The sequence below is a fragment of the Bombus vosnesenskii genome, unplaced genomic scaffold (genome assembly GCF_011952255.1).
Source record: "Bombus vosnesenskii isolate JDL3184/JDL3185 unplaced genomic scaffold, Bvos_JDL3184-5_v1.1 scf7180000013316, whole genome shotgun sequence".
Lineage (NCBI taxonomy): Eukaryota > Metazoa > Arthropoda > Insecta > Hymenoptera > Apidae > Bombus > Bombus vosnesenskii.
In genome coordinates this window covers 3956348-3981441 of record NW_022882962.1, presented here as the reverse complement: position 1 = coordinate 3981441, position 25094 = coordinate 3956348, and the positions used below count along the sequence as shown (strand labels likewise).

The 25094-nt window shown below is 37.3% G+C and overlaps 7 protein-coding genes across 10 annotated transcripts; 3 read left to right on the top strand and 4 right to left on the bottom strand.

The window, feature by feature from the left end:
* Nucleotides 1-300: 300 nt before the first annotated feature.
* LOC117235370 (ribonuclease P protein subunit p25-like protein) lies at nt 301-17313 on the bottom strand. Its single transcript, XM_033497328.1, has 5 exons — nt 17164-17313; nt 2173-2283; nt 1913-2091; nt 1724-1840; nt 301-1656 (listed from the first exon to the last, which is right to left on the bottom strand). Exons 2-5 carry the CDS (start codon nt 2281-2283, stop codon nt 1428-1430), a joined length of 636 nt encoding a protein of 211 aa, XP_033353219.1. The 5' UTR covers nt 17164-17313; the 3' UTR covers nt 301-1427.
* Nucleotides 5371-9976, top strand: LOC117235367 (aromatic-L-amino-acid decarboxylase-like). Of its 2 annotated transcripts, none has more exons than XM_033497323.1 (14): nt 5371-5571; nt 6266-6491; nt 6636-6749; nt 6994-7045; nt 7131-7201; nt 7314-7556; nt 7768-7893; nt 7970-8208; nt 8306-8480; nt 8581-8746; nt 8838-8890; nt 8980-9185; nt 9261-9332; nt 9506-9976. In XM_033497323.1, exons 2-14 carry the CDS (start codon nt 6291-6293, stop codon nt 9642-9644), a joined length of 1857 nt encoding a protein of 618 aa, XP_033353214.1. In that variant the 5' UTR covers nt 5371-5571; nt 6266-6290; the 3' UTR covers nt 9645-9976. The 2 variants fall into 2 exon arrangements, with proteins under 2 accessions (XP_033353214.1, XP_033353213.1); XM_033497322.1 differs by having other exon boundaries at nt 9246-9332.
* LOC117235605 lies at nt 11802-12300 on the top strand. Its single transcript, XM_033497787.1, has 2 exons — nt 11802-11998; nt 12059-12300. Exons 1-2 carry the CDS (start codon nt 11821-11823, stop codon nt 12298-12300), a joined length of 420 nt encoding a protein of 139 aa, XP_033353678.1. The 5' UTR covers nt 11802-11820.
* LOC117235368 (tyrosine decarboxylase-like) lies at nt 12187-15702 on the top strand. 2 transcript variants are annotated; one of them, XM_033497325.1, is made up of 4 exons: nt 12187-12292; nt 12626-12838; nt 13139-14595; nt 14694-15702. In XM_033497325.1, the coding sequence occupies exons 2-4, from the start codon at nt 12638-12640 to the stop codon at nt 14698-14700; spliced, it is 1665 nt and encodes a 554-aa protein (XP_033353216.1). In that variant the 5' UTR covers nt 12187-12292; nt 12626-12637; the 3' UTR covers nt 14701-15702. The 2 variants fall into 2 exon arrangements, with proteins under 2 accessions (XP_033353216.1, XP_033353215.1); XM_033497324.1 differs by lacking the exon at nt 12187-12292 and adding an exon at nt 12381-12461.
* LOC117235371 (peptidyl-prolyl cis-trans isomerase H) lies at nt 16008-16952 on the bottom strand. Its single transcript, XM_033497329.1, has 2 exons — nt 16889-16952; nt 16008-16833 (listed from the first exon to the last, which is right to left on the bottom strand). The coding sequence occupies exon 2, from the start codon at nt 16633-16635 to the stop codon at nt 16081-16083; it is 555 nt and encodes a 184-aa protein (XP_033353220.1). The 5' UTR covers nt 16636-16833; nt 16889-16952; the 3' UTR covers nt 16008-16080.
* A 116-nt stretch (nt 17314-17429) lies between the features above and the next one.
* LOC117235364 (zinc finger protein 708-like) lies at nt 17430-21363 on the bottom strand. Of its 2 annotated transcripts, XM_033497320.1 has the most exons (2): nt 20725-21362; nt 17430-20621 (listed from the first exon to the last, which is right to left on the bottom strand). In XM_033497320.1, the coding sequence occupies exon 2, from the start codon at nt 20473-20475 to the stop codon at nt 17992-17994; it is 2484 nt and encodes an 827-aa protein (XP_033353211.1). In that variant the 5' UTR covers nt 20476-20621; nt 20725-21362; the 3' UTR covers nt 17430-17991. The 2 variants fall into 2 exon arrangements, with proteins under 2 accessions (XP_033353211.1, XP_033353210.1); XM_033497319.1 differs by having other exon boundaries at nt 17430-21363.
* A 93-nt stretch (nt 21364-21456) lies between these two features.
* LOC117235365 (cGMP-dependent protein kinase 1-like) lies at nt 21457-24846 on the bottom strand. The gene is made up of 11 exons (XM_033497321.1): nt 24415-24846; nt 24194-24336; nt 23979-24116; nt 23703-23872; nt 23391-23635; nt 22971-23282; nt 22518-22749; nt 22341-22447; nt 22018-22257; nt 21870-21936; nt 21457-21799 (listed from the first exon to the last, which is right to left on the bottom strand). Exons 1-11 carry the CDS (start codon nt 24585-24587, stop codon nt 21704-21706), a joined length of 1923 nt encoding a protein of 640 aa, XP_033353212.1. The 5' UTR covers nt 24588-24846; the 3' UTR covers nt 21457-21703.
* Nucleotides 24847-25094: the final 248 nt, after the last annotated feature.

Genomic DNA, 25094 nt, shown 5'->3' with positions numbered 1-25094 from the left:
ATATATTTTGTACCTTCTTTTTTGTATAAAAATATTTAATTTTATTGAAAATAATTATAAATTTAGATTTCTTTTTTGTAAGTAACCTTATTACGATGTGTTTGACTAATTCGAAATCTAACATTAAATATCGATATTTTTTTCTTACTTCATTGAGTCATCATAAAAAAATGGATATATTTACTGTAGCAAACGTTATCAATATAACGTAACTATAATCATCGTGCAGTAACCAAATGAAGCAAACACTTATATGCATTATTAGTAATGATAGTAAATGTGTAGTGTTCTTATTTATAACATATTTATCTTATGTGGGATTGAACTTAAAATGTTGACTTTCTTCTCCTGTTACCGGTATAACTCTTAATATCGTATAGTCCGTTTAAAAACGTTACATTTTTATTGTCTGTAAAGTATTAAACATAAGAAGGATGATACAGACCTGTTATATTATCAGGGCACACACGTTTTTAAAAATGAGACTAGAGAATACAAGTGAATATTATTTTTTAGTTTGTTTTATAATCATTTATCTATATTAATTGACATTAATTTTTTACCGATTAATAATTCTGCCAGTGAGAAAGTTGAAAGTGTTCTCTAGTTTTCTCGGTAAGAAAAACAATATCAGTGCTGGGAGATTATCCATACTACTGCCGAATACTTAAGCTCCATAATAAGTAGTTTATAGTAGTAATCGACATAATATGAAAATGAAAAAAAGAATTAAGAATACTTTGGAATTTATTGGTTTATTAATGTATCAATCGCGATTAATTCAAACAATGTTTTTTGTAAGCTTATACGAATTTGATACTAAGAATATATTACTACAAAAAAGAAACAGAAATAATTGCAAAAATGTACTCTCTTCCAGTTTCACCAACGGTGAGAAACATAATCATCATGAAAGAATTTTTTAGTAATTTCATTTACTGTTGGTGAAATGTGATGTTTGCTAATCGTCTATTGCGAATAACTTTTTCTAAAACCAAAAGACAGAAGATCTTACAATTAAATTTCTGTAGAAGGCACTGTAATTTTCATAGTGTATGTTATAAGTCCGCAATGTGCATGCATGCTATTGTAACACTGTATATATAATTTGTAAATAAGAAATCTAATAACGATAAGATCAGTTAATAGAGATTGGAATATGAGAAATACACCGAAAGCGCGTGATTATTTCTGTAATAAACATGCATGTACTGACAAGGAATAAACTTTTTACTTAATAAGAACCATTGTATCGCCCTTTCATGTGCATAAAACAAATATGATAGAATTAAAATTCTTACAAATGTACAAATTTTCGAAGAAAATATGATTTTTTATTTAAAATTAAAAATTTTTGTCTCTGATTATATACGAGTTATTTCAGATAGAATTTTATATACAATACAATTTAATTTCTCTCGCTTGTATTATCGACCATCGTTTGCTCTTTTCCTATTCTTTTTTGGTGGTGCTTCTGTTTGCCCTTTCGTTTGCTCTTTCTTTGGCCTTTTTTGACCAGCCTTCAATCCCATAGCTGCGAATTCCCCAGCATCTACGCGGGTCACATTACTACCTGCTTCCTGTTTCTTACCTTTGCATTCGTTTTTCATTTCTTGGCCATTTAAGAATTCTCCATTATCACCAGGCGCCTGGTAGCTGCACATTAACGTCAGGAACATGATATAACAATATAGTTATAAAATTTTACAAAATAAATATTTACCCAGGCACTGATGTGTCTTTTACTTCTTTTGCAAGCAAAATAAATATTTCCGGGACGTGGTAAATTTGTACATTTTCGGCGGTTTCATTCTCCTTTCTCTTCTCCGACTCCTTCGACCTTTAATAATACATGTACCTCAATTAAGAAACAAACAGAGACTATCATTTCTTTCCGTGTTATATAACTTACTGTATAAAACGTATTTTAGTGATTTGATGAAGATCTTTTTCTTTCGTTTTGAAAATTTCCGCACAGGAAATAGCTTTCCCAACAGCTTTCCCTACCGCATTCCAAACAACGTTGTTATAATTTGAGAATTCTTTCAACGCGTAATCGAGAACATTTCTAATTTTCGAGCCACTTCTTACCTGAAAACATTCCCATTAAACAACATGCTATGAAAATGCTGGCACTGTTAATCTTTTATGAACTTTTATTTCGACATTTACTTGCATTAGAAGAAATTTTTCTGGCAAATCTGGTATAGGAATTCCCGAATCTGTTGGCTCAGGTTCCATATTTTGCATCCATTTCTTTTTATTCAATTTTGGTCGGACCATCTGCAAGAAAATCAATCAGTTACTGAATGAATATTTATTGAGATTTTTACGATCTATTAAGATTTCGAAAAAAATATTTCTGCTGATTTTCGTAATCTTAAAGAGAATTATTACGAGGGTAGAATCATGAAAGAGCGGAGGAGACCACGTCTCTCTGCCAGTAGGTCATGAGTCCGCAGGCATCGGTTCTTCGGCGTGCCATTCTTGGAACCATTCATGGAACTTGGAATGACCGAGTACAGTCTTGCACATAAACGTTTCTCGGTTTCATCCTATCTTATCTTCTCTTCTCTCATACAGGAATATTTAAATATCTACAATTCCTTCAAGTTGCTAATCTTGAACTTGGCTTACATCAGATTCGATTATATTTTATATAATAAATAAAAATCAGCTTATTTCCATTAAAGGTGTAATCAGTTAAATGTACATTTATTTTTATTCTTATTAAGATAAAATCAATCAGTGTACGGTAAATTTCACTTTCTTCAATTACTTGTAATTCGACGCCAGGCTAAACGATATGTCGCGTTTCAAGTGGAAAATGACCATCATTGGTCAGACACGGCGCTCCGAAGCCATACCGATACCTTCACTCTGTTAAAAACAATTTAATCCTTTCAAGATACACTTTTTTAACGAATGAACGCGACAGCATAATAGCGTAGAATATAATACACTCAAGCTTGAAAAAGTACAAGCTGATTATAATTTTTTAAGTGACATATTGGATTACGTTTTGTCGCTTAGCGATATAATAATTTATATTCCTATAGATCTCAGTGGTATCAGAAAATTTATAACTTGTCTGAGTTGTCTTAAAAGTTAAATTCCATTTCTACAATATAAGAAATAAACAAAGACCTATATAGAAGAAATCTTGCATTAACGAATACCACATTCGCTCGTATTCAATCCTCTGTCATTCGAAAATGAAATTTCATAGATTCAACGATCGAGACAATTTGACGATCATCGTTTAATATCGATTCTCCTTAGCACGAAACTGAGACATCCTTCGAAAGATGAACAAAGAATCTACCTACGAAATAAATCTCCTACCCTAGAACGTCGATATTTAACTATAACAACCCTTAACCATTCAAAAATCGAGACTTTATATATTCGACAACCAACGTACGATTCGACGATCATCAATTAATATCAATCTTCCCCGGAATGAAACTGGGACGTTTCTCGAAAGTTGGCGTTCAGTGTAATTTCTGGAATTCCGAGGCGAACTTGGAAAAAGCATCGGCGGTCTGAGGGATCCCCTATGGAAACTCCATCAATATTTTCCAATCAGCATTCGATTGCACGGTACATCCCTACCCCTCTGGCTTGTTCGTAGTCGGGGGCAAATACGGAGGGTGTAAGGGGGTCGCAGTGTAGGCGTATATGGTGGTGGTATGCGGCATAGTCGGCATAGCGCCGCGACTCCCCGACGCCATATTGCATTATTAAGCACCCCTATCAGTTTCTCACCCCTGCATTCCAGCATTATGAACGTTTTTATCCCTAAAGGGCGTCGTTTTGCCTATGTGAAACGAAACGGGTGCTTCCACTGGTGGATACTAATTCGATTCTCACGTTATTTCATCAAGATCCTCGATCCTTGAAAAACCTCTGATCGTTTCTTCGCGCGTCAACTTCTTCATCTATGGAAATTATACCGGTACGCGTATCCGGAAGAATTTGTTGGACAGATACCGAGACACTTCTTCCGATCGATTACGATTAAAGATTTAGGCACGAAGCGCTTTCGATGTACGTCTAGTTCAGCGTTCGCTACGTCACAAATCATTATTTGTCCTATATCGGATACAGAAACTGTTACGTTAGGTTCGTGCACGTCGATGGCGGCAGATAGATAGTCGACAACATCGCGTTTGCGTCGTTGAATTACGATTTCTATGTTAGTGTGAGACTTTGTAGAGAAGGAAAGTAACTTGTTAAAAGGAACTAATGGTAAACAGAATTTCCAGCGTTTGATCGTTCAATCTATAACGAGGAAATGTGTTTCATCGATGTCGGTGAACTAGTTAGAAACATTGTTTCTTAGCCATCGAGTGTTTCTCGCTATTCGACCCGATATGTTTTGTTCGAGCAACGAAGGAAACTAATTTCGACGTGACGGTAGATCTGACGAGATTCCTCATGTATCAGAGGATTCTCTAAACGAGAGAACGAAAGGTCAAGGAGTTCCGGACCACTTTTGGTGCAGCTGCATCGCTACGACTTTTAAAGGGAGAGAGGACGAGATATTCTGCGTCTGACACCTTTTTAACCATACCTACGCGCTCTTTTCCCACCTTAATAAACCATCGGGCGCTCAGAAGCCTTGCTTCCAATTTATTCGAGTGGCCAACTCTTCTATGGAGAAGACGCTCAACGATTTCATCGCCAATGAACGGCGCAAGCCGTTTTCAGAAGTTTTCCTCCAATACCCCGGAGGAGAACTACGCTCCCTCGAACGATTGTATGAACATTTCCGAGTCAATCGACCTGCAGAATGAAGTTTCCCCGCGCGAAGACCTTCCTATTCCCTATTTCATCGTATGACCTATTACGAAATCAAACAACCATCCAACGATGCCTTCTTAAACAAGTTCGTTAGAACTCGTTGTTTCGTTAAGAAACCGTGCTCCTCTCATTGATAATACACGTAACGATAAACTACGTAATCAGTGAGTGTCACAGATACGACTGTAAATTGTAAAGTCTACCATTACATCACTTTCTGGAATCGTCTATGGAACATCGTCAAGTTCATTATCGTTCAAGGACACCTCTTAGAAGCTTGCCAGATTGCTAGAAGATTGCAGCCAATCAGAAGCACGTGTCACCCTTCGTAAAATTCCGTCTAAAATCTAACGATCTATATGATCAAAATTATATTCACCGGTAGAGAAGTAAAGAACGAATTTTCAAAGAATACACGATTTTGACTAGGCGCGGCCGTTAAAGTTTCGTGAGAAAGAGCAAGCATGAGGTTACTGATTGAACGAAGGGCAGTCGGTGCCCTTACGTGTCTATTTCAATCTTCCCTTTAACGGAAATTGCGTTCCTAGCCATACATAGATCCACCCATTTCTCCCGCTCGTCCTTTCGAGGATCCGCTAAGAAGATCGCACGGAAGGACGCGTTTGCGCAGGAATTGAAGAATCCTCGCTCCCTGGATCCTCGATATATCCGCGGTGGTAGGCGAAAGTGCGGATTGTTCGGTCGTGGCTCATTCAACGTACACCGGTTGGACCTTACGATCTTCGTCGTCGTCGCTAGCAACAGGTAGGACGGTCTTCCGCGTGGGGACTACGAATTTTCGTTCAAGTCCTTCCAATCGTGACAAAAAGTGAAATTACAAAATATATCCAAACATCTTTCCGCATCGTATAACGAGATACTGCGGTAATTTTTTTACGTTTTAAAGGAAGCAAGAGTGTCTGTGTCGAGGGTTGATCCTTCGAGCGAATACGATTCTGCATTCATCGATGTTCTCACCAATTAGTTGTCTTTATTCGACGTGTTGTTCCAGTGAAACTAAGAAAGTTTTTGTAATATCTTTATCGTATCGTTTATCCCTTTGTCGACGACCGACGTATATATACGTTCAGTGCGAAGCATCAACGTAGCCGGCAAATCCATATATTATTCTTTCGACGAGAACGAATGATAAAGACGAAAGACAAAAGTTTGCGCTTTTGACGAGCAAAATATTAAAATTTTCCTTTCGCAAATTCATAGGAAGATTGTAATTTTGAAGTTACCGAAAGTAAGAGTGTCTATGTAATTCCGCGTTTACCAATTTCTTTAATTTCATTGACGAATTAATCGTGTCGCATTTAGTGGCAGATACAGAGTGGAAAAGGGTTCGTCCTTATCGAGCTTGTGACAGATATTATTATCGAATTAACTAGAAAGTAGAACAACAAGTAAATTCGTGATAACTGTGATGATAAACGAAATCACGTTCTATCCAAAGGTTTTCAAGGACCAAACAGATCATCATGGACATTCAGGAGTTTCGCATGCGTGGCAAGGAGATGGTGGAGTACATTTGCGAATTTATGAGTAATATTCATAACCGGAGAGTAACACCGGACGTTGGCCCCGGATATTTGAGACCCCTCCTACCATCGGAAGCACCGCGGGAACCTGAACCTTGGCAGGACATCATGAGGGACGTCGAATCGAAGATCATGCCCGGAGTAAGTGAAAAGTAGAATCACTTTTCATTCTCTGTGACTTTGATAATGTTTACGAGTGATGAAAGAATTTTAAGATTTTCACAATGAAAAGAAAAACAACGTGTAAATAAAAAGAGATGGATAAAAGGAGGAAAATATTTATAGATAACTCACTGGCAACATCCACGGTTTCACGCGTACTTTCCAGCTGGAAATTCTTTTCCATCGATTCTTGGCGATATGTTGTCGGATGCAATAGGTTGCATTGGGTTTTCATGGGTGAGTTCAATATTTTTTTTTCTTCCTTTCGAGAAAATTACTTAACATCCGCGTTGCGTATGTAACATCTCTATAAATATATGTTACGAATATAACATTTCCGAGGATGCTGAAGTCGCATCGATGCACGAAATTCAATTTTCTCGCGAAGATCAGGGTACGAATATGGATTAGAAAGATTTGACGGATCGCTCAAGCCTGTTTGTTCGTTCATTTCTGTATTTCGACGTTTTATTTGTTCTAGGCGGCCAGTCCAGCCTGCACGGAGCTCGAGACGATAGTCTGTGACTGGTTCGGTAATTCAATATTATTCCATTAAATATCAATCGAATTTATATGAAGTATTACAGAACGAATATCATCGGGTATACTAAATTACAGGCAAAGCTATTGGTCTACCGACGGACTTTCTTTATTTTAGCCCTGGTAGCAAAGGAGGTGGTGTGATACAAGTAAATACTTTGATATTTTACGAGAATTAAACACTTTCTGCTGGATTAATTAAATAACCTAATCGTTATATATAAATCGTAGGCTATGAGATAACAGTTAAACGAATTTTAGGGCTCAGCTTCGGAGTGTGTTTTAGTGTGTATGCTGGCAGCAAGAGCTCAAGCTATCGGTAGATTAAAAGAGTTACCTGCTCACGCACATTTGGACGAAACTGCTCTTTTAGGAAAATTAATGGCTTACTGTAGTCGCGAAAGTCACAGCTGTGTCGAAAAGGACGCGATGATCTGCTTCGTAAAATTAAGGATTTTGGAGCCCGACGACAAGAGCGTTCTTCGTGGTGAAACTTTGCGTCAGGTAGAATTTTTCTTTCCGATTATACTTATATTTAATACGTTTGCTACCACAGAGAATTGGTGATCGAATTGTATTAGAAAATTCTCGTAATCTTCGCTTGTATGATACGTATCGTTGTAAGTTTTAGCAAGTTATATACGCGAAAGTGATATAGCAAACGTGTTGATTTTGATTAAAAGTTCCTTCTTCGTCATCGTGCAATTTTCTTCAGGCAATCGAAGCTGATACAGCCGAAGGATACATCCCCTTCTTCGTTTCAACTACTTTAGGCACAACTGCTTGTTGCTCCTTCGATAATCTCAGAGAAATCGGTCCAGTTTGTAAAAAATATCCAGGCGTAAGAATATTTACGATTTTCAAGCTACGTTATCGCGTATATTCAGCCCCAAAATTTGTATTATGGCTGTCGATAGGTATGGTTACACGTGGATGCGGCTTACGCAGGCAACTCGTTCATTTGTCCGGAACTAAAGTACCTGATGGCTGGTATCGAATACGCAGATTCTTTCAACACCAACACGAACAAATTCCTATTAACGAACTTCGATTGTTCCTGTCTCTGGGTTCGTGACAGATTCAAGCTGACTGGCGCGCTCGTCGTCGATCCTCTTTACCTGCAGCATACTCACGCGGATACAGCCATCGATTATAGGTACTATCGATTTCATCGACGTTGTTTATTTCATTAAAAAAAACAAGCATCGTTTGTTCATTCAACATCCGTTATTTTTAATTTTTTGTTTGCCCAGACACTGGAGCATACCACTGAGCCGACGATTTCGTTCCTTGAAGCTGTGGTTCGTGATGAGAAGCTACGGGATATCCGGTTTGCAGGCCTACATTCGAAATCACGTTCAATTGGCGAAAAGATTCGAGGCGTTGGTGAGGAAGGATTCGAGATTCGAGCTCTGTAACGAAGTTGTGGTGAGCGACTCGCGAAGACAATACGAAGACAGCGGTGAATCAAGGCTTGGAGTCAAGGTTTATCGCGTTACCAAGTTTTATTGTATTAAATGGTTTTCAGTTGGGCCTGGTTTGTTTCCGAGCAAAAGGCACCGACAAGCTAAATCAGAAGCTTCTCAGTGCTATCAATGATTCTGGAAAGCTGCATATGGTGCCAGCCAGAGTGAATCAACGCTTCACGATTCGTTTCGCACTTGCTGCGCCGAATGCCACCGCTTCTGACGTTGGTTAGCAATATCTTGCTTGATAATACCATTCTTACACGTTTCTTTTACTCAATTTTTACTCTATTACTCAATTCTTATTTTTATATCGTAGACATAGCGTGGAGCATAATCACGGATTATCTAGCTGAGTTGTTAGAGTCCAAGGTGAGCGAAATCTCTCCAATTGGAATTTCGTTTCGCTCTTTGAATGTTCTTGCGTATTACGTGTATCTTTATTTTATCTTCAATTGCAGGATGTCATGGACGAGTTGACACAGAGGAAAATGCTCGAGGAGAAGAAGAGAGCCACTTTGGAGCAAAGAAGGTCCTTCTTCGTCCGCATGGTGTCCGATCCTGCGATTCAGCCTGGTTTTACGAAGACGCCGAACAGGACAGGGGGAAAACTCGATACTCAAGCAACCATCGGTGGTATCGGTTCGAATCCTACGAACAGCGCAACGTAAGACTTTGCTGTATTCTTAAAATGGATTACAGAGATTTAACAAAATCACTGATTTAGTATGTCTGACGGTAGACGTTCGTGGATATCGTGGCCACTGGCGTATCTGATGAAGGACGCCGCCGATACTAGCGAACTATCTCTTAGGCACGTTGGAAAATATTCAGCAAATTTCTATTTTATCTTCTCTTCTTCTCTTTAAAACGATATTTCATATTTTTCTTCTTTCCTATAACGAGATTGAAACTTTGCATTTACATCGAATATTCGAAATCGTCCTTACATCGTGTTTTCTTATTAATCGAAGGAAATAATTTTAGATTTCGTCATCTGGATACCATGGTACGGCTGAAAGCAAGCGGTACCGGAAGTCGTCGCGGAAGCAGCAACGGATGCAGTCCGGATCCATCGCCATCCGCTTCGCCGTCCCGTGGAAGATCGCCAAATGGCAGAGCGTAAAACCTTGCCCGATCCTTCGTCGTTTTTTTTTTCTCTAAAGTTTCGAAAGTTTCTCCAGATACATTGACAGGAATGAAACTTATATAACGAAGCAACAACGATTCTCGCAATCGAATCACGTACGGATACTGCCGACGGAATCGTCGATTAAAAAGAAACGGTGCAAGATTCTCAAACAAGAAAATTCCCTTAAAATTGCTCAGCAACAGTCGACGAATGAAAATATGGTCGAAATTGATCGACGACCCTGTTTGATCGTGGCATCGTTTTTCGTCGCCTGTTTAGTCAGCCCTTCGGGACTGTGTGCAGTAGTTGCAAAGTTTCGCGTTCACGGCTCGACCGAAGGAAGCGGCTCGATAGATATAAGTACATCATCTTTACTTGCTTATCGATCTGTTTATATAAGTGTGCTCTCTTTGGATCGCGACAGAATCGTGTACCACGTGAAACACGCTACGTATGTAACATATTATTCTATCCAATATACATTACCTATATGATATATAAAGCGTGCTCTATATAGTAAAATGGATTTCTTCAAGTACAGAAACCATGGTATTTCCAATTATTCACCACATCATCTGCAATCGTAATTGTTTTCTGTCGTTATAGAGATGTCTGTGAATTGGCCCGGGCATGGAGTTAGAAAGGGGGAGGGTGGGCAGTGGAATAAAAAAACATGAAACGGAAACTCGTATCGCGGGAATATCGAAAAAAGGTCATAAAAAGCTATTCGTTACACGATCGAAAAGGTTGGGGTCACGAGGGTGAACGATGTACCTGGACCGTTTGCTTGGATATCGTTCTCTCTCTTTTTCTCTCTTCTAAGTATCCAGTGACATTTATATTCAATTTCGTTTCGATTCCATTTTCGTAGAACTCATTTGCGAAAACGGGATCTTGTTATGAAAACGAAAACGTGGCGCGTGGCTCAGTCATCACCCGCCGAAAGATGCTACGTCAAGCGAAAACGCGTAATCGTAAATTGGTTCACTGGAGAAGGGGAAACTGTCGATAATGTCGATCATTGGCAGAATATTGGTAATTGAACGAGCGACAAATACTATCCCTTACGTAGGCTGTTGCATATTAACAGAGATCAAAGGATAGTCTCCAATGTCGAAAAATAAACGAGCGTAACTTATTGTAAGAAAAACCCATCACGAGGATACTTCTACCTTTTTTTTCTTCTTTAGTAAAAGATGCAACACCTACAAATTCTAACTAGCTAAATAATTCGATAATAAATAGAAGAAAATATGAAAACAACGGTTCAACGATAGATCGAATATACTTCTCTCCCTCCTTATGAAAATTACATTTAATTGTTTTAAACTATGAATTCAATTTACTTCGATCTCCCCGGGAAGCTAACTTTCTAATTGTTTGGGGTATAGCGGTTTTTTGATCGGCAACTTGCCCGAAGCTAACGCGAGTCAAATGGACAATGGCCGGCGGAAAAAAGGGGATCAGCGGTGGAATTAATTAATTCGAACCGAATGGCAATCGTATCGACACCCTCGATCGAGAATCCAATTCGAAAACGTCGGTCGCGAGCAGACCATGCGTGAAGGTAGTGGCGAGAGAGAAAATGGTGTTCGCCATGTGTCTGCTTGTATGTGTTACAAAGATTGAGCGGTGACCTGTCACCGCTTCTACGGGGTGTTGTAAATGTAGGTGAAGAGTAAACGTCTATTTATAAACGGGGGAGGAGGGGGCGAGTTTACTCCCCGTGCATCATCGACAACACGCTGGCTTATTCAAGCAGCGACCCCCTCGATACATCACCATTGATGTCGACCACCCTTCTTACGAATTTTCGTTCAGATTTTTGGCATCGATCCGCGAACACTATCCGCGCGGGTGGCAATCGATTTTCTAATCGTCGAATTAACTCTCTACGAACGATCGGTACGAAACATGCCAGAAATTTCAATTATTGTTGTTTCCTTTTCTGAGAAAATAATTAAAAACAGTAACGGAGGTATCTTCAGATGAAATAATTTTTAGTGAAATCTTTTAGGTATAAATTGCAAAAAAGCAATTAAAATTTAGTAAAAAAAAAAAAAGAAAAATGTTCGAGCGAGAAAATTGACAATTCTTTAAAAATCGTATCACTTTTTTTTTTTTTATAAAGAAGGTGTAAGTGTACCGGTGTACACATTTGAGGGAAAGAATGAATTATCACGTCACACGTGGGAGGGAAAAAGCGCTGCTAAATTGGTTGAGTGGAAGTATGACGAATTTTATGGGTTGGAGAGAAATTTCGAAGGGGTGTGATCCCTTTTTTCGAGCAGGCATTTACGTAAGAAGCGTTACAGTAGGCGCCAGTGTCGTAATCCAGAATGAAGCAGGTAAGTTAATATTTTTCACGATAGGCGAAGCTCCGCCTTAATTTTATCTGCGTGAGGCAGGGATGTACGAAGAGGAGGCGCGCATAAAACTGACCGGCGCTATGCCAGGTGCCACCAGTCTCGGTTCCAACACGGGACAAACCTGTTACGCGTTTCTTTCCAAGTGGGATCATGTTCTGAAACGACTCAAACGACCATTTTCAAATTCCTTCTCCAAGAGAAACGTATTGAAACGTTCGAGTGATATATCTTCGAAGTGGATCGGATTTTCTATCCGCCAATCAAAAAGAAAAAGTGAGTGAAAAACGCTTGGATATTTCGAAAAGTCGAAATCGTAGAGTAGCTTGAGAAATAAAACGCAGCAACCGACTCTTTCGGAATCTTTTGGAAAAAGAAAAGTAAAAGCAACAAAGAGAAGTAACGTAAAGAAAAGAGAACACGTAAAGAAGATATTTCATCCCAGGTATTTCTTTGCTTGCGAATGACGTTTATTTCGTCTGTAATCCCGATAAATGGCGGTGAAAAATGTCACGATCACGTACACACGCTTTAGCCGAGAACGTGCTTAATCAAACATGAGTTTCATTGGCACGCACTAGCCCGTCTCTCCTTCGAATTACATTCCAGCCGGCAATTATCATGAACATCGATGAGTTTCAAGTACGTGGCAAGGAGATGATCGAGTATATTTGCGAGTATCTCCGCACCTTGGAGGGAAAGAGGGTGACGGCGAACGTGGATCCAGGATATCTAAGGCCCCTACTTCCCAAAGAAGCTCCAGCGAAAGGGGAATCATGGGATGCCATAATGAGGGACGTCGACAGCAAAATAATGCCCGGGGTGAGTGTCAACTATGGGCTCGATTATCGATCCCCCTTCGTTGATTCCGACCTCTTTCGATGTTAATAATATTCACGAATACTAAAAAAAATAGGAAAAACCTGGTCGATCATAAAACAACACTTTTCATTATCGTTAGATCATCCTATTTCCAATATTTCTTTGCTAATTTAATGTTCGTGTGTTGCGGAGTTTTTAAACTCATACCTCGACATTGAAAAATTCGTATAAAAATTTTTTTTACAAATCTTTACGTCCAATACAAACGTCGATTACTGAGAAAACACGGATGGTTTACAGATCACACACTGGCAGCATCCACGTTTTCACGCGTACTTTCCAGCGGGTAACTCGTTCCCTTCGATCCTCGGGGACATGCTGTCGGACGCAATCGGGTGCATAGGTTTCTCTTGGGCGGCGAGCCCGGCCTGCACGGAACTGGAAACGATCGTACTCGACTGGTACGCAAAAGCGATAGACCTACCAGCGGAGTTCCTAGCTGAACACAAAAGCTCGAAAGGTGGTGGAGTGATACAAGGGTCAGCCTCCGAGTGTATTCTGGTCACCATGCTTGCGGCACGTACCCAAGCGATTCGAACCTTGAAGGAGCAAGATCCGAACACCGAGGACTCGGCCTTTCTGCCACGGTTGGTCGCCTATTGTTCCACAGAAGCTCATTCCTGCGTCGAAAAGGCAGCGATGATCAGTTTGGTGAAGCTTCGAGTTCTTGAACCAGATGAAAAAGGTTCCTTGCGAGGTAAGCGACTGGAATCTGCGATCCGCGAAGACGTGGCAAACGGTTTGGTTCCGTTTTATGTCTCCACCACTCTTGGCACTACCGGATCCTGTGCGTTCGATAATTTAGTCGAAATCGGACCAGTGTGCAAACTGTATCCTAACATGTGGCTCCACGTGGACGGTGCTTACGCTGGGAACGCGTTCATTTGCCCGGAAATGAGGCCGTTGATGACGGGTATCGAGCACGCAGACTCGTTCAACACGAATCCCAACAAGTGGTTGCTCGTTAATTTCGACTGTTCCTGCCTTTGGGTACGGGATCGAGTGAAGCTCACGTCGGCGCTCGTCGTCGATCCATTGTACCTTCAGCACGCTAGATCCGGAGAATCTATCGATTATCGTCACTGGGGAATTCCTTTGAGCAGACGATTCAGAGCGTTGAAATTGTGGTTCGTGATGAGATCGTATGGAATTACAGGATTGCAGAAGTACATAAGGAACCATATCAGGCTGGCGAGACGGTTCGAGACTCTGATGAGAAGGGACAAAAGATTCGAGATCACTAACGATGTGAGAGTTGGTCTGGTATGCTTCAGACTGAAGGAGAGCGATGAGATCAATCAGGAATTGTTGGCGAATATTAACGCATCCGGCAGACTTCATATGATCCCAGCCAGAGTCATGGGAAAGTATATCTTGAGATTCTGCGTGATCAAGGAAAATGCTACTGACGATGATATCGATTACGCTGTGGACGTGATCGAAGAACACGCGACGGAGGTGATGCTCGCTCATTACGAAGGAACAGAAGACGAATTTAGGGCGAAGGGACCAAAGAGTCCCGCTGCATTGGACAAAAAGCTGGTACGAAAGTTCAGCTTCACCAGGAGCGTGACGAGGGACGTTTACAAAAGATCCATTTCGAAATCGAGTCTCCACGACGGTGCTACGCCCATCATGGTCGTCGATGATAACTCGCAGGTCGATACCATTGAGGAAGACGTGTTCTGCAACAGCAGGTAGACCACACCTCAGCTCACGGTGCCTAAGAGGAGGGACCAACTGCTATCGTTGCCGTGAGCTGCTGACGATGATGATCGGTGTAATGTTTTTTCAGGTCGTGACGATCCCGATGATGATATCCAGATGATTCGTGAATTATGTGATAGGAATGCCTCTCGAAACCGGCCGGTCTTGTTTGGAATATCACAACTCCGTTCATCATATCGTTGTTTTTTAGGGAACGAGCAAATCTTGCGACCGAGATAAGTTTCCTTCGAATTACGATAAACTGGAAATTTCGTCCGATAGAAACGATTCTGAAGGTATTTATCGAGAGTGATCGATGAAGAAAGTCTGAAGGGTGTTGTCGATCTAGTGCATTGCACACTGGTCATCGTTTGAGACATTGATACATTCTATTTATTGAAGTTTACTGGAAACCATTTTTCGAGATGTTGGTAAATCGTTTGGGAATTTGCCTTTCTACGCACGATTTTATGCAACGTAAGTGCAACTGGAATTTATTTTCATATTTATTCCGCAACCAACCAAAGCAAGAGATTATGTGCTGACGAGAATAATTGTTCGAATGAACTGTACTAGTTTTGCAATTGAGAAACGATATAATAAACGTGCCCGATAAAATAGAAGAGAAATAATTGTTCGTAGTATAAGCAATTTATCGATTCGTGTAACAATTCAGAGCATATTAAAAAGGAAAAAAATGAATATGTAGCTAGGCAGAAATAAGACTCACTGTTAAGTACATCGATTGTCTCTTAGGCTATTAATAGATATAATATTAAATTATTCCATGAACGAATTATGTACGAATAAAGAATAGTTCTCGATTAGATTACTGTAAATTAGATACGAAATGAAGACCTAAATATTTACGGTTGGAATTTTGTCAGTCGACGCTGATCATAGTGTTAGATAATACACACATTACACGTGTTTACTTTGGGTGTTTTACTTCTGAGAAGACCGATTCGAGTTGTAAGTCGCATTGATATTTCAAACGTGTTTGGATTTTTATCCAATCCAATACAATGTAGATTATATTAATGACTATTTATTTCGTATGTAAGTTTAACGGAATAAAATTGAAATTCGTAAAACGATAACTTCTTTTAATTTTTATCGTATCAAGAATTTTTAATCACGGCTTTAGTTCCTCGAAGTTATCAATCCGTCGATCAAGATGCAACTTATTAACTTTTAAGTACAATTAAGCAGGTCTTGATAGGCAATCTCTATTAGTAAGATACCTGAAGGCAATGTAAGGTGCAGACAGCTCCGAAGTAAATCATTACAATCATAATTACCAATTTAGACTATAATTATAACTTACTGAAATATATTTACTAAAAAAACTATTTAAATATTAGAATGGGAAAAGGTATATGATTGTAAAATAGTACCCTTATTCTGAAGAAATATGTCAAACTTTTTTATAGCATATCTTACATTTAAAAGTATAAAATATAATTAGTTAGCTATTACATTTGTCCGCATTGAGATATCGTCACAGGAATTTTTGGTTTGTTGTTTGGCCCTGTGGGAACATTCTCTACTTTCCTCATAACTAGAAGTCCATCGATAACTCTTCCAAAAACAACGTGTTTACCATCCAAGAAATTACATTTGGCGCAAGTGATGAAAAATTGACAGCCGTTAGTGTCTTTGCCACTGTTGGCCATGGATAACAATCCAGGTGAGTCATGTTTTAATGTAAAATTTTCATCAGGAAATGTTCCACCACCATAGATGCTTATGACTCCAGTACCATCGCCATTCACAAAATCACCGCCTTGGATCATGAAGTCTTTAATGACTCTATGAAATATGGCACCTTTAAAACCTAAAGATACACCGTCTTTTCTGTACTCTCCGGTGCAGAATTGTCGAAAATTCTCCGATGTTTTTGGACAAACATCTTCGAAAAGCTCAAAAATCATTCGTCCGATTTCTGTAGTGCCTACAGATACGTCGAAAAATACCACTGGATTATTCGGATTTCGTAGTTGAGCTTGAATTTGATTCCAAGTTGGCATATTTGTATATTTTGATTAAAAACTTTAAAAAGTTTTCTTGCTATATTCTACTATACTATTATGCTTCAATTAAAATAATGTTGCGGCAACATAACCTCTTCCAACATAACCTTATGAACACGTTTCTTGTTTTAATGTTTGAGATTGAAAAATCTGGTATCAAAGTGTTTTTTTCCACTTCAATCTAATAAGGCTTAACTAAATTTGTTTTTATGTAATTACAGTTCGCTTTTATTTTTATGAATTCTTTTACCTTACGTTTGAAGCACAAGACACAAACACCGTAGAAATGCTTCGTCGAACTGATCACAAACGCGGGAGAAATATATTAATGCTAAATATAGGTTAGAATTTAATGCTAAACAAAATTTAAACTAATATTAGAGAGTATAACGATATATGTCAAAATTAATTATATTTATAGATACGTAATAAAAAATCCTTTTATAAAGAATACTATCATACTTTGTAACAAATAAAAACACGTGTATGTGTATTTTCTTATTTTTAAAAAATATTAGTACTTACTTTTTTGTCGGCTGCTTTTCTACGGATTTAGTAAAGACTTATTGAAATCACTTAACACGTTACAAAATGATACAAAATGTAATTATGAATTATAACTGTTTCCATCACAAAATAATACACACTTGTATTTTGGCCCAACAACACGTGGTGAGTTTGGTTACTAACTTCATACTGGCAAAACGCGCGGTAATACAAATGCGAAGGGTGAAGGATAAATTTACACGATGCGGTATTAAAAAGAAAAGTGTTTTAATATAAAGTAAATGTAGAAAATAAAATGCATTTTATTATCGCACCACACATTCTACATCTTAAGTGTCATTTGACTTAATTATAATTTAGATATCGAAAAATGATATTTAAATTCAAGATCAAACAATTCGTAAATTGCATCAAAGCAGAGATATATAATCTTGAGATTATTTTCTTACGATATGTTTTTTTTTTTAAATCTTTAAGACAATCAGTAATGTGCTTTACATAATATATAATCTTTATCTGTATTTTATTTTAAAAGATACACATTATTTTACCACATGTATAATGTATGATCTAAATGTGCAAAAGCATTTTGAAGAAACAAAACCAAATTAATTAAAAATGTATAAATATCATTGAAATTCCCTGTTTCTTTTTAATATCAGTGCATTTGTAAGACACATAGAAGATTGGTGCTTTACTACTACTATTGGAAACGATATTTAAAGTTATATTTAGTTTTTTTTCCTTTTCAATAACATAAGGAATCCTCAAATTTGTTATTTTCTAGATAGCCACATTAATAGCATGAGAATATCACAAACTTGGATAGTAATAAAGTAACAATAATTATATGTGAATTTTAACGTGTTCCATCAACACATTTTTATCATTAAAATCTTCCCCGCAAATACCACAGACTAATTCTTCTCCATCATCACTGTCTTGCTGATGATATTGTACAACTTGTATTACAGCCGTTTGGGATCCTCCCTCCTGTATTAATGATTCCTGTCCAACTTCACTGTGATTCTTGATATCTTGATTTTGCCTAGTTGAATGGTGAGTTACCATATCCATTGGTAAATCATCATTACTTATTTGTGCAATTTGACTGGAAAAATTTTCATGACTCTGAGGATTTGGTAGTGTCAGAACAGGCAACGATTCATTTTGCTTTGATATTAAATGTAAAGTATTTGTTTGCTTTGAAGCCTGTATTAAATGCATTGTAGTTATTTCATTATGACTGCTTGTGGTATGAAGTGCACTTCCTTCTCGTTCTGTAGAAACTATGCGAGTTGTATTTAAAGATTCTCTGTGACTATGATTAGCTTGTGAAATATGAATATTTTCATCTTGTTTTTCATCAACTAATAATTGTACGTCTTCAGATTTAATTTCAGATATTGCAATATAATTTTCATCACGTTTTTCTGTAGTAACTACAAGGAAAGTATTATTTTGTTTATCACTTAAAATTTGTTGGTCATCTGATTTATCTGATTCTGTAATAGACAAAAGTGCTTCAGTTTCCTCTGATTTAGGAATTATAAGATTTCCAGCTCCTTGTTTTCCTTGTAAATATGTATTTGCAGACACTTTTGATTTTTTCTTAACTGGTTTGGTTTTTGGTGCATTATTGTTTGTTTTAGCTTTTGCTTCTGCAATCATTTGATCTGAATGTTTAACAATATGTGCACATAATTCATCCCGATCTTGATTTAAAGCACCACATATAGGACAGGAAAAAGGGGGCCCGGTTACTTCAGTTTCATTTTTTCCTGCTGCATGAACCCATCGAACATGTTCTCTTAAAACAACTTTTTGATTAAATGCTCTTGAACATAGAGGACAAACATGAGGTCTCTCTCCTGTGTGAATACGTTCATGTTTCCTTAAAGTTCCACCATCTCTAAACGCTTTCCAACAAAATTTACAACCATATGGCCTTTCTCCAGTATGAGTTCTATGGTGTATTAAATATCCCTGTCGCGATGAAAATGTTTTGGAACATGTATCACAATGAAAATGTGCAGGACTCCCAGCATGTGTTCTACCATGTTCCCAAAGTCCTTGACGCGATACAAAACTTTTACCACATTCTGTACAAGTAAATGGAGAGTCACCAGGATGAGCTGATAATCTGTGTTCATCCAACTGATTTTGCTTTTCAAATTGAGATCCACATACTTCGCAAGAATGTGTTTTCTTTCTATGAATCCACTGATGTCTGAACATTTTTTGTTTGGTTGTAAATTTTTTGCCACATTCAGAACATGCATGTTTACCCCATTTATTATTAGGTGTACCTTGTTCAACATTATTTTGCATTAATTTCTTCGCACAAGTTGTTTGATGAGTTGCTAAGTGATTGCCATCTTGAAACTGTTTATCACAATACTCACATTCAATTGGCATGTTCCAATTTTTAGATGTATGAGTTTTCTCATGGGATACCAATGCTGTTGCGCGAGAAAAACTAATTCCACAATGTCTACAAGTATGCTGTTTTGTACCATTTGTTTCAACTTCTATATAATTCTTTCTATCTTCACTATTATACGATAAAGTTTCAACTTTCACCATTGTATCAGCATTATTAAATGAATTTAATGAAAGATTGTATTGCTGATTGACTTGATTATTTATATTATTTTGTTGAGTATATTCAAACTGTGTTACTTCTCCATTTGGCATTACAGTAAATTCATGTAAAGTGTCTATTTTTTCCTCAGGATTAGATATTGAATTAACTGCTGCCTGCTCACTTTGAAAGTTATAAGATGGAACTGTCCATTGAACTGTATCGTAGCTTTGAACCGTTTGTACAGACGAAGATGGCACTTGATTATTTTGGGACTCTGTCATATTTTCAGGCCATTTTCTGAATGTTTCCTCTGACTGTGATACATTATCACTCTGTGACTGCATAATAGCACGTCCAGCAACATATGTATGAATTTTCATATGATTGGATAAACTAGAAGGCCTTTGAAAATCTGCTCCACATATGGTGCATTTATGAGGTTTTTGCACTTGATGCACTTGCAACATATGACATCTTAAATTGTTCTTTGAACGAAACAAGTTGCCACAAGTTCTACAAGCATGTGGGCGATCTACTTGATGACAAACTATATGATTGTTTAAATCTATTTTTCTTTCGAATCTTTCTCCACAAGTAATACATGATAATTTACTAGCAGAACAGGTAGTAAGATGCTTTGTTATCTCAGCTTGTGTGAACATGTTTGCACAACGCGAACATACTTTTTTGTCTTCGAAACAAGGATACATGCCTCCAAGTTGTCGTAGAGCTTCCACAGCCATTGATTCATCATCCCCGGATGTATATTGATGTTGTTCTTCTTCTTTAATATATATAGGATATACTACACGATTTTTATCTTCCTCCTCGGAATGTTTTGCTAATATCTCAACTGCAACCTGTGCTTCTGTGATACTAGAATTAACGTCTGTAACAGATACTTCAGTGAGTCCTTCTTGTAGAACACATTCGTCAACTGGTTCACATATTTCTTCATGAGATATAATATTATCCTGTATGCTATCGTGTACCTCTGAAAGGGGAAATGTAACATACTGCTCATTCTCATGAGCTTCCATCGTGCAATATTTTTGCAAAATGCTATCAACTGAAATTTTTGTGGACCTAGTTTCACCTCATGTTAAGTTAGGTCCTGTCACCACTAATAACCAAGCGGTATTTATCAATATACAGAAACGCATTACAAACGATCGTGTTATTCACATTTCACTGTTACGTTTAGTTGTGATGTTATTAAAAATACATAATATGTATTTTTCTCTTTCACACTTTAATTCGATACGATCTATTGCCAAATCTTATCTTTATTGATTACAAATAACGTTTATTGCAATTTTATTGTGATATATGTAACCCATATAACAGCATGACTAATAATATATTTTACCACCCGTAATTTATTTGTTATATAAATTTGTAAATTCACCATTGGAACAATAGTATAACAAGGTTATTTGGAGGAGTGCAGCAAATCGTGCGCCACCTGAAGTTGACGGCGTTCTTTGCGCAGTGCCAAGTTAAACTTTTTATATTTCAAAAAGGCTGGTGAACCGTGTTTATAAGTATTCAAGTATTTCTTCTGTAATAGAATATTGTACTTGTTTGTGATACAGTTGTTTGTCGGTTTCTTCATAAATAAGCATAACCTTTCTTGACAAATAATCTCGCACGTGGAAATTAATCACAGTGTTATTAATGTGGTATTCGTATTTGGTTAATCTGGAATCTTTGGTTAATCGTGCTTCATATATACAAAGTATGTATGTATACTTTAATTATAACTCTTTATAAATTGATGCTTTTTTGCAACTTACAAAAGATTTAACTATATGTTATGCGTTATAATTGACTTTTCATTATTTAAAAATATATTTTTAATACTGTTACAAAATAAAAAGCAAGGGCTAATATATTATTTAATAGTTAACTTAAATAATAAATAGATACTTTAACATAATATATACAAAGTGAATCGTATAATAAAGATCGTTAGAAATTCGTATCCCAATCGGAATAGTCCATTGGTGCCGATCTGTAATCCGGAGGATATTTATCGAAATTTCTTAAGTCGAGATGATCCCTTACCTGTGAATGAATTAGATAATGAGATTAGCTGTTTCAAAGATATATAACATTCTGACAATTTCTTATTTACCTTTGGCACAATAGGGGAAGGCATTGTTTGGCTCTGTAACTCCTGCCATTTAAAGTTATGGAACCATCTGAAATTAATTTATGTTATGTAAATATTAATATTTAAATTAATAAATACAAATATATTCTACAAATTCGTTAATAAATACTTATGGTTATGAATATCAGCAACACCATTTCGTAAATAACCAAGTCTTTTATATGGATCATCTTCCAGTAGTGATTTGATAAAATTCTTTGCCGTGTTTTTAATAATGGGCGGTACAAGCATATCCTTAAAACCACGAAGAATGTTCTTATACACTTCTATATCACTTACATCTTGGAAAGGTGTTCGATTCGTTAACATCTCGTACGTAAGAATTCCAAGTGCCCAATAATCAACGGCCCTTCATTAATAAAAAATAATCAGTCGCTTTAAGAATTAATTTAAGACTTAATAAATATGTAAACTAAACATGAGAATGCGTACTGATTATAAAGTTTACTTTGAATGATTTCCGGAGCCAAATATTCTGGTGTACCCATAAAAGTCTTTGTCTTGTATGGGCCAATTTTTTTACTAGATCCAAAATCAGTCTGTAAAGATAGCTGAGTTAACGAATGAATTTATTATCGATTGTTATTTATTCGAAATAAAAGAACTTGCAAGCTTAGCATAGCCTCGATTATCGATTACGATGTTCTCAGGTTTTAAGTCTCTGTAGATGATGCCCAGTGAATGAAGGTGTTGAAGTCCTTCTACGACACAAGCGGTTACGAATTTAGTTGTTGAATTATCGAATCGGCCGCTTCTGTATAAGGCTGTTCTTAGATCTCCGCCTAAACATACTTCCAGTAGCAGGTATAGATACCTATTGTCCTTGAAGGTTCTGTATAATCTACAAGAAACGTAGAATTATGCATCGCTTAATATATATCAAGTCGTTATTCGGTGGCAAATATTCTTCAAGTTTTACATTATAAATTCCAATACAAGCATTAATAAATTAAAGAATCACTAGATCGAATCTTTTTCTTTCTTAGCTTTCTTTAATTACGTATACTATATTCTAAAAAAAAAAAAATTCATTTTCACGTTAGAGCAGAGTTGTTAATTTACTTGCAGATAAACGGCGAATTACACAATTTCAAACTATTCTTCTCGTTATACATCATTTTTTGGAAGCCACCCTTTGTGATCATATGCTTGACGATCTTTTTCCTGGCGAAACTAAGGTTAGGCATCGAATTGACGACGACCAGTTCCACTCTGCCGTAACCTCCAGCCCCGATCGTCCCTTCAAATACAGTATCAGACAGAGTTAAATTCTTGAATTCGTCACCCCAGTCATCCGACTCATTTACACTGTAATATCCTGACCAATCTCTATTTCTGATCGAGTCTAGTCCACCAAGATAATCTAGGAAAGCTCTATAGCATCACACAAAGACATACTTTGTTAACAAATTTATAAACTTCGTGATAAACTTTTGTTAATTCTTCATCGTGAAATTATCTGAAAACATTTTATACGTTTACCTTTTTTCAACCGTGTAACATTCCAATCCAGGAGCCATTGCGATAGCATTCGCCTGTCGACGAGATTCTTCAGAGTCATATAGCGCTTTTTCACCGAAATAGTCACCCTTCTCAAGAATTGTCATTTCCTCTTCCGTGCCACCTGGTTTATTCTTCGTGATTTTCACGCTACCACCGTTTATAATGTAGAATTTATCTCCTTTGTCGCCCTCTCGAATCACGTACGAATTCGCTGGATAAAATTCCTAAAGCGATACAAAAATAGCGTCTTTTAATTTCGAGTTAGCATTATTGGAACCATTTCGCACGCACCACTGTTATAAGGTCGCATATTTTCTGCAGAACCTCCTCCGACAGACCCTTGAATATTTCAATTTGACGAAGAATCTTCAAATTATGCTCCAACGATTCTTCGTTATCTTTTAGCATTACCGTCTGAAACGCCTGTCTTTCCAGCACCCATACTTTCGCATTTGTACTCGCTAAAGGAACAAACGAGCGTCTCGACAGTTACAATAAAATATTTTATTAAGTTTGTTAAATGGTTCCTAAAAGATTTCAAGATTTATAGTATAGCTAGTATAATACCATGGATAGAACACAGTCTTTTGGTATTGTACAACAAGGCCAGTTCTCCGAAAGCGACACCAGGACCAAAGCTCTCGTGGCACGTATTGCCTACGTAAACTTCGAAGGTTCCCTCTTCCGAGACGTACATATGCGATCCTGACACAATCGGTTACCATCATTTTTCTAATATTTCATAGATTAATATCTTGTCATTTCGAAAGATAATTACTTACCGACTTCACCTTCGTGAATGATTCGCGTATTGGCTTTCACCTGTTCCGGATACATCACCGATATAAGCTTCTCTATACGCGACTCATCGAGATCTCCGAGGAACTGGTTGTTCAAAATGGCGTTTTTGATCAACTGTTTCGTTCTACAATCGTACATAAAACTTGAATTTATCGTAATTTCGAATCATCGTCGAAAGAATAGTTTAAAGTTGTTTGTTCACTTTTCATTTTTCTTGAAAACGGTGACTGGCAGATTGGAGGATACGTTTATTTCACCGATCACGCCATGTTTTCTTTGAAGGGACAGTTGTCGAAAGTAAGCGTCGGAATTGCGTCGATCGGACCCAGACGCGCCCATACGTACACCAGTACGTTTTCCGAAGCATAGACGCATTCTTAATTTTCCGTTTCTTTCTTTCGCCTAGAAAGTAAAATCTTTGTCCGCAGGTGTTTACGTTCGATCGTAGGTCACTCTGTCAAATGTATATAAACTTAATGTAATTTCAGATTTTTTAAAATAGATGTTAATTCTTGGGAAGTTCGCCAATTAGTGTTTAAATGTTCACAAATGAAATGGTTCGAAGAATTAGTGCACAGGATATTGATACTTGACTAATGCTTTGTAGCAACGATAAAGTTGATTGATCTTATCTTGTATGAACGCAGCGATGATCCGCCAGTACTTACGGTCTTAGTAATTTTGTTTGATAAGGCAATTAAAAAATATATTTTTTTCGAAAGTTATCAGAATTTCCTTCGTTCAAATCACTGTATTACCGAATAGCACCTATGTTAATTCAATAAAGCGTGTGTTCTTTCTATTAATTTAATATACCGTTTATAGTTATATGCGTGTCTGTATTAAAATTCGAACGAAATTTCATCAGAAACGAAAAGGAAA

Bases quoted from the DNA above. Each gene is read 5' to 3' on its own strand.
- LOC117235368 (XM_033497325.1), top strand. From the start codon at position 12,638: ATGAACATCGATGAGTTTCAAGTACGTGGCAAGGAGATGATCGAGTAT. The intron at 12,839-13,138 runs GTGAGTGTCAAC...GATGGTTTACAG, and splicing joins ACAGCAAAATAATGCCCGGG to ATCACACACTGGCAGCATCC.
- LOC117235370 (XM_033497328.1), bottom strand. From the start codon at position 2,283: ATGGTCCGACCAAAATTGAATAAAAAGAAATGGATGCAAAATATGGAA. The intron at 1,841-1,912 runs GTAAGTTATATA...GTATTATTAAAG, and splicing joins ACTAAAATACGTTTTATACA to GTCGAAGGAGTCGGAGAAGA. The intron at 1,657-1,723 runs GTAAATATTTAT...GTTAATGTGCAG, and splicing joins AAAGACACATCAGTGCCTGG to CTACCAGGCGCCTGGTGATA.
- LOC117235605 (XM_033497787.1), top strand. From the start codon at position 11,821: ATGAATTATCACGTCACACGTGGGAGGGAAAAAGCGCTGCTAAATTGG. The intron at 11,999-12,058 runs GTAAGTTAATAT...TGCGTGAGGCAG, and splicing joins CGTAATCCAGAATGAAGCAG to GGATGTACGAAGAGGAGGCG.
- LOC117235367 (XM_033497322.1), top strand. From the start codon at position 6,291: ATGGACATTCAGGAGTTTCGCATGCGTGGCAAGGAGATGGTGGAGTAC. The intron at 7,202-7,313 runs GTAAATACTTTG...AACGAATTTTAG, and splicing joins AAGGAGGTGGTGTGATACAA to GGCTCAGCTTCGGAGTGTGT. The intron at 8,747-8,837 runs GTTAGCAATATC...TTTATATCGTAG, and splicing joins TGCCACCGCTTCTGACGTTG to ACATAGCGTGGAGCATAATC.
- LOC117235364 (XM_033497319.1), bottom strand. From the start codon at position 20,772: ATGGAAGCTCATGAGAATGAGCAGTATGTTACATTTCCCCTTTCAGAG.
- LOC117235365 (XM_033497321.1), bottom strand. From the start codon at position 24,587: ATGCGTCTATGCTTCGGAAAACGTACTGGTGTACGTATGGGCGCGTCT. The intron at 24,337-24,414 runs GTGAACAAACAA...GTACGATTGTAG, and splicing joins GTTTTCAAGAAAAATGAAAA to AACGAAACAGTTGATCAAAA. The intron at 22,258-22,340 runs GTACGCATTCTC...TTATTAATGAAG, and splicing joins CAAAGTAAACTTTATAATCA to GGCCGTTGATTATTGGGCAC.
- LOC117235371 (XM_033497329.1), bottom strand. From the start codon at position 16,635: ATGCCAACTTGGAATCAAATTCAAGCTCAACTACGAAATCCGAATAAT.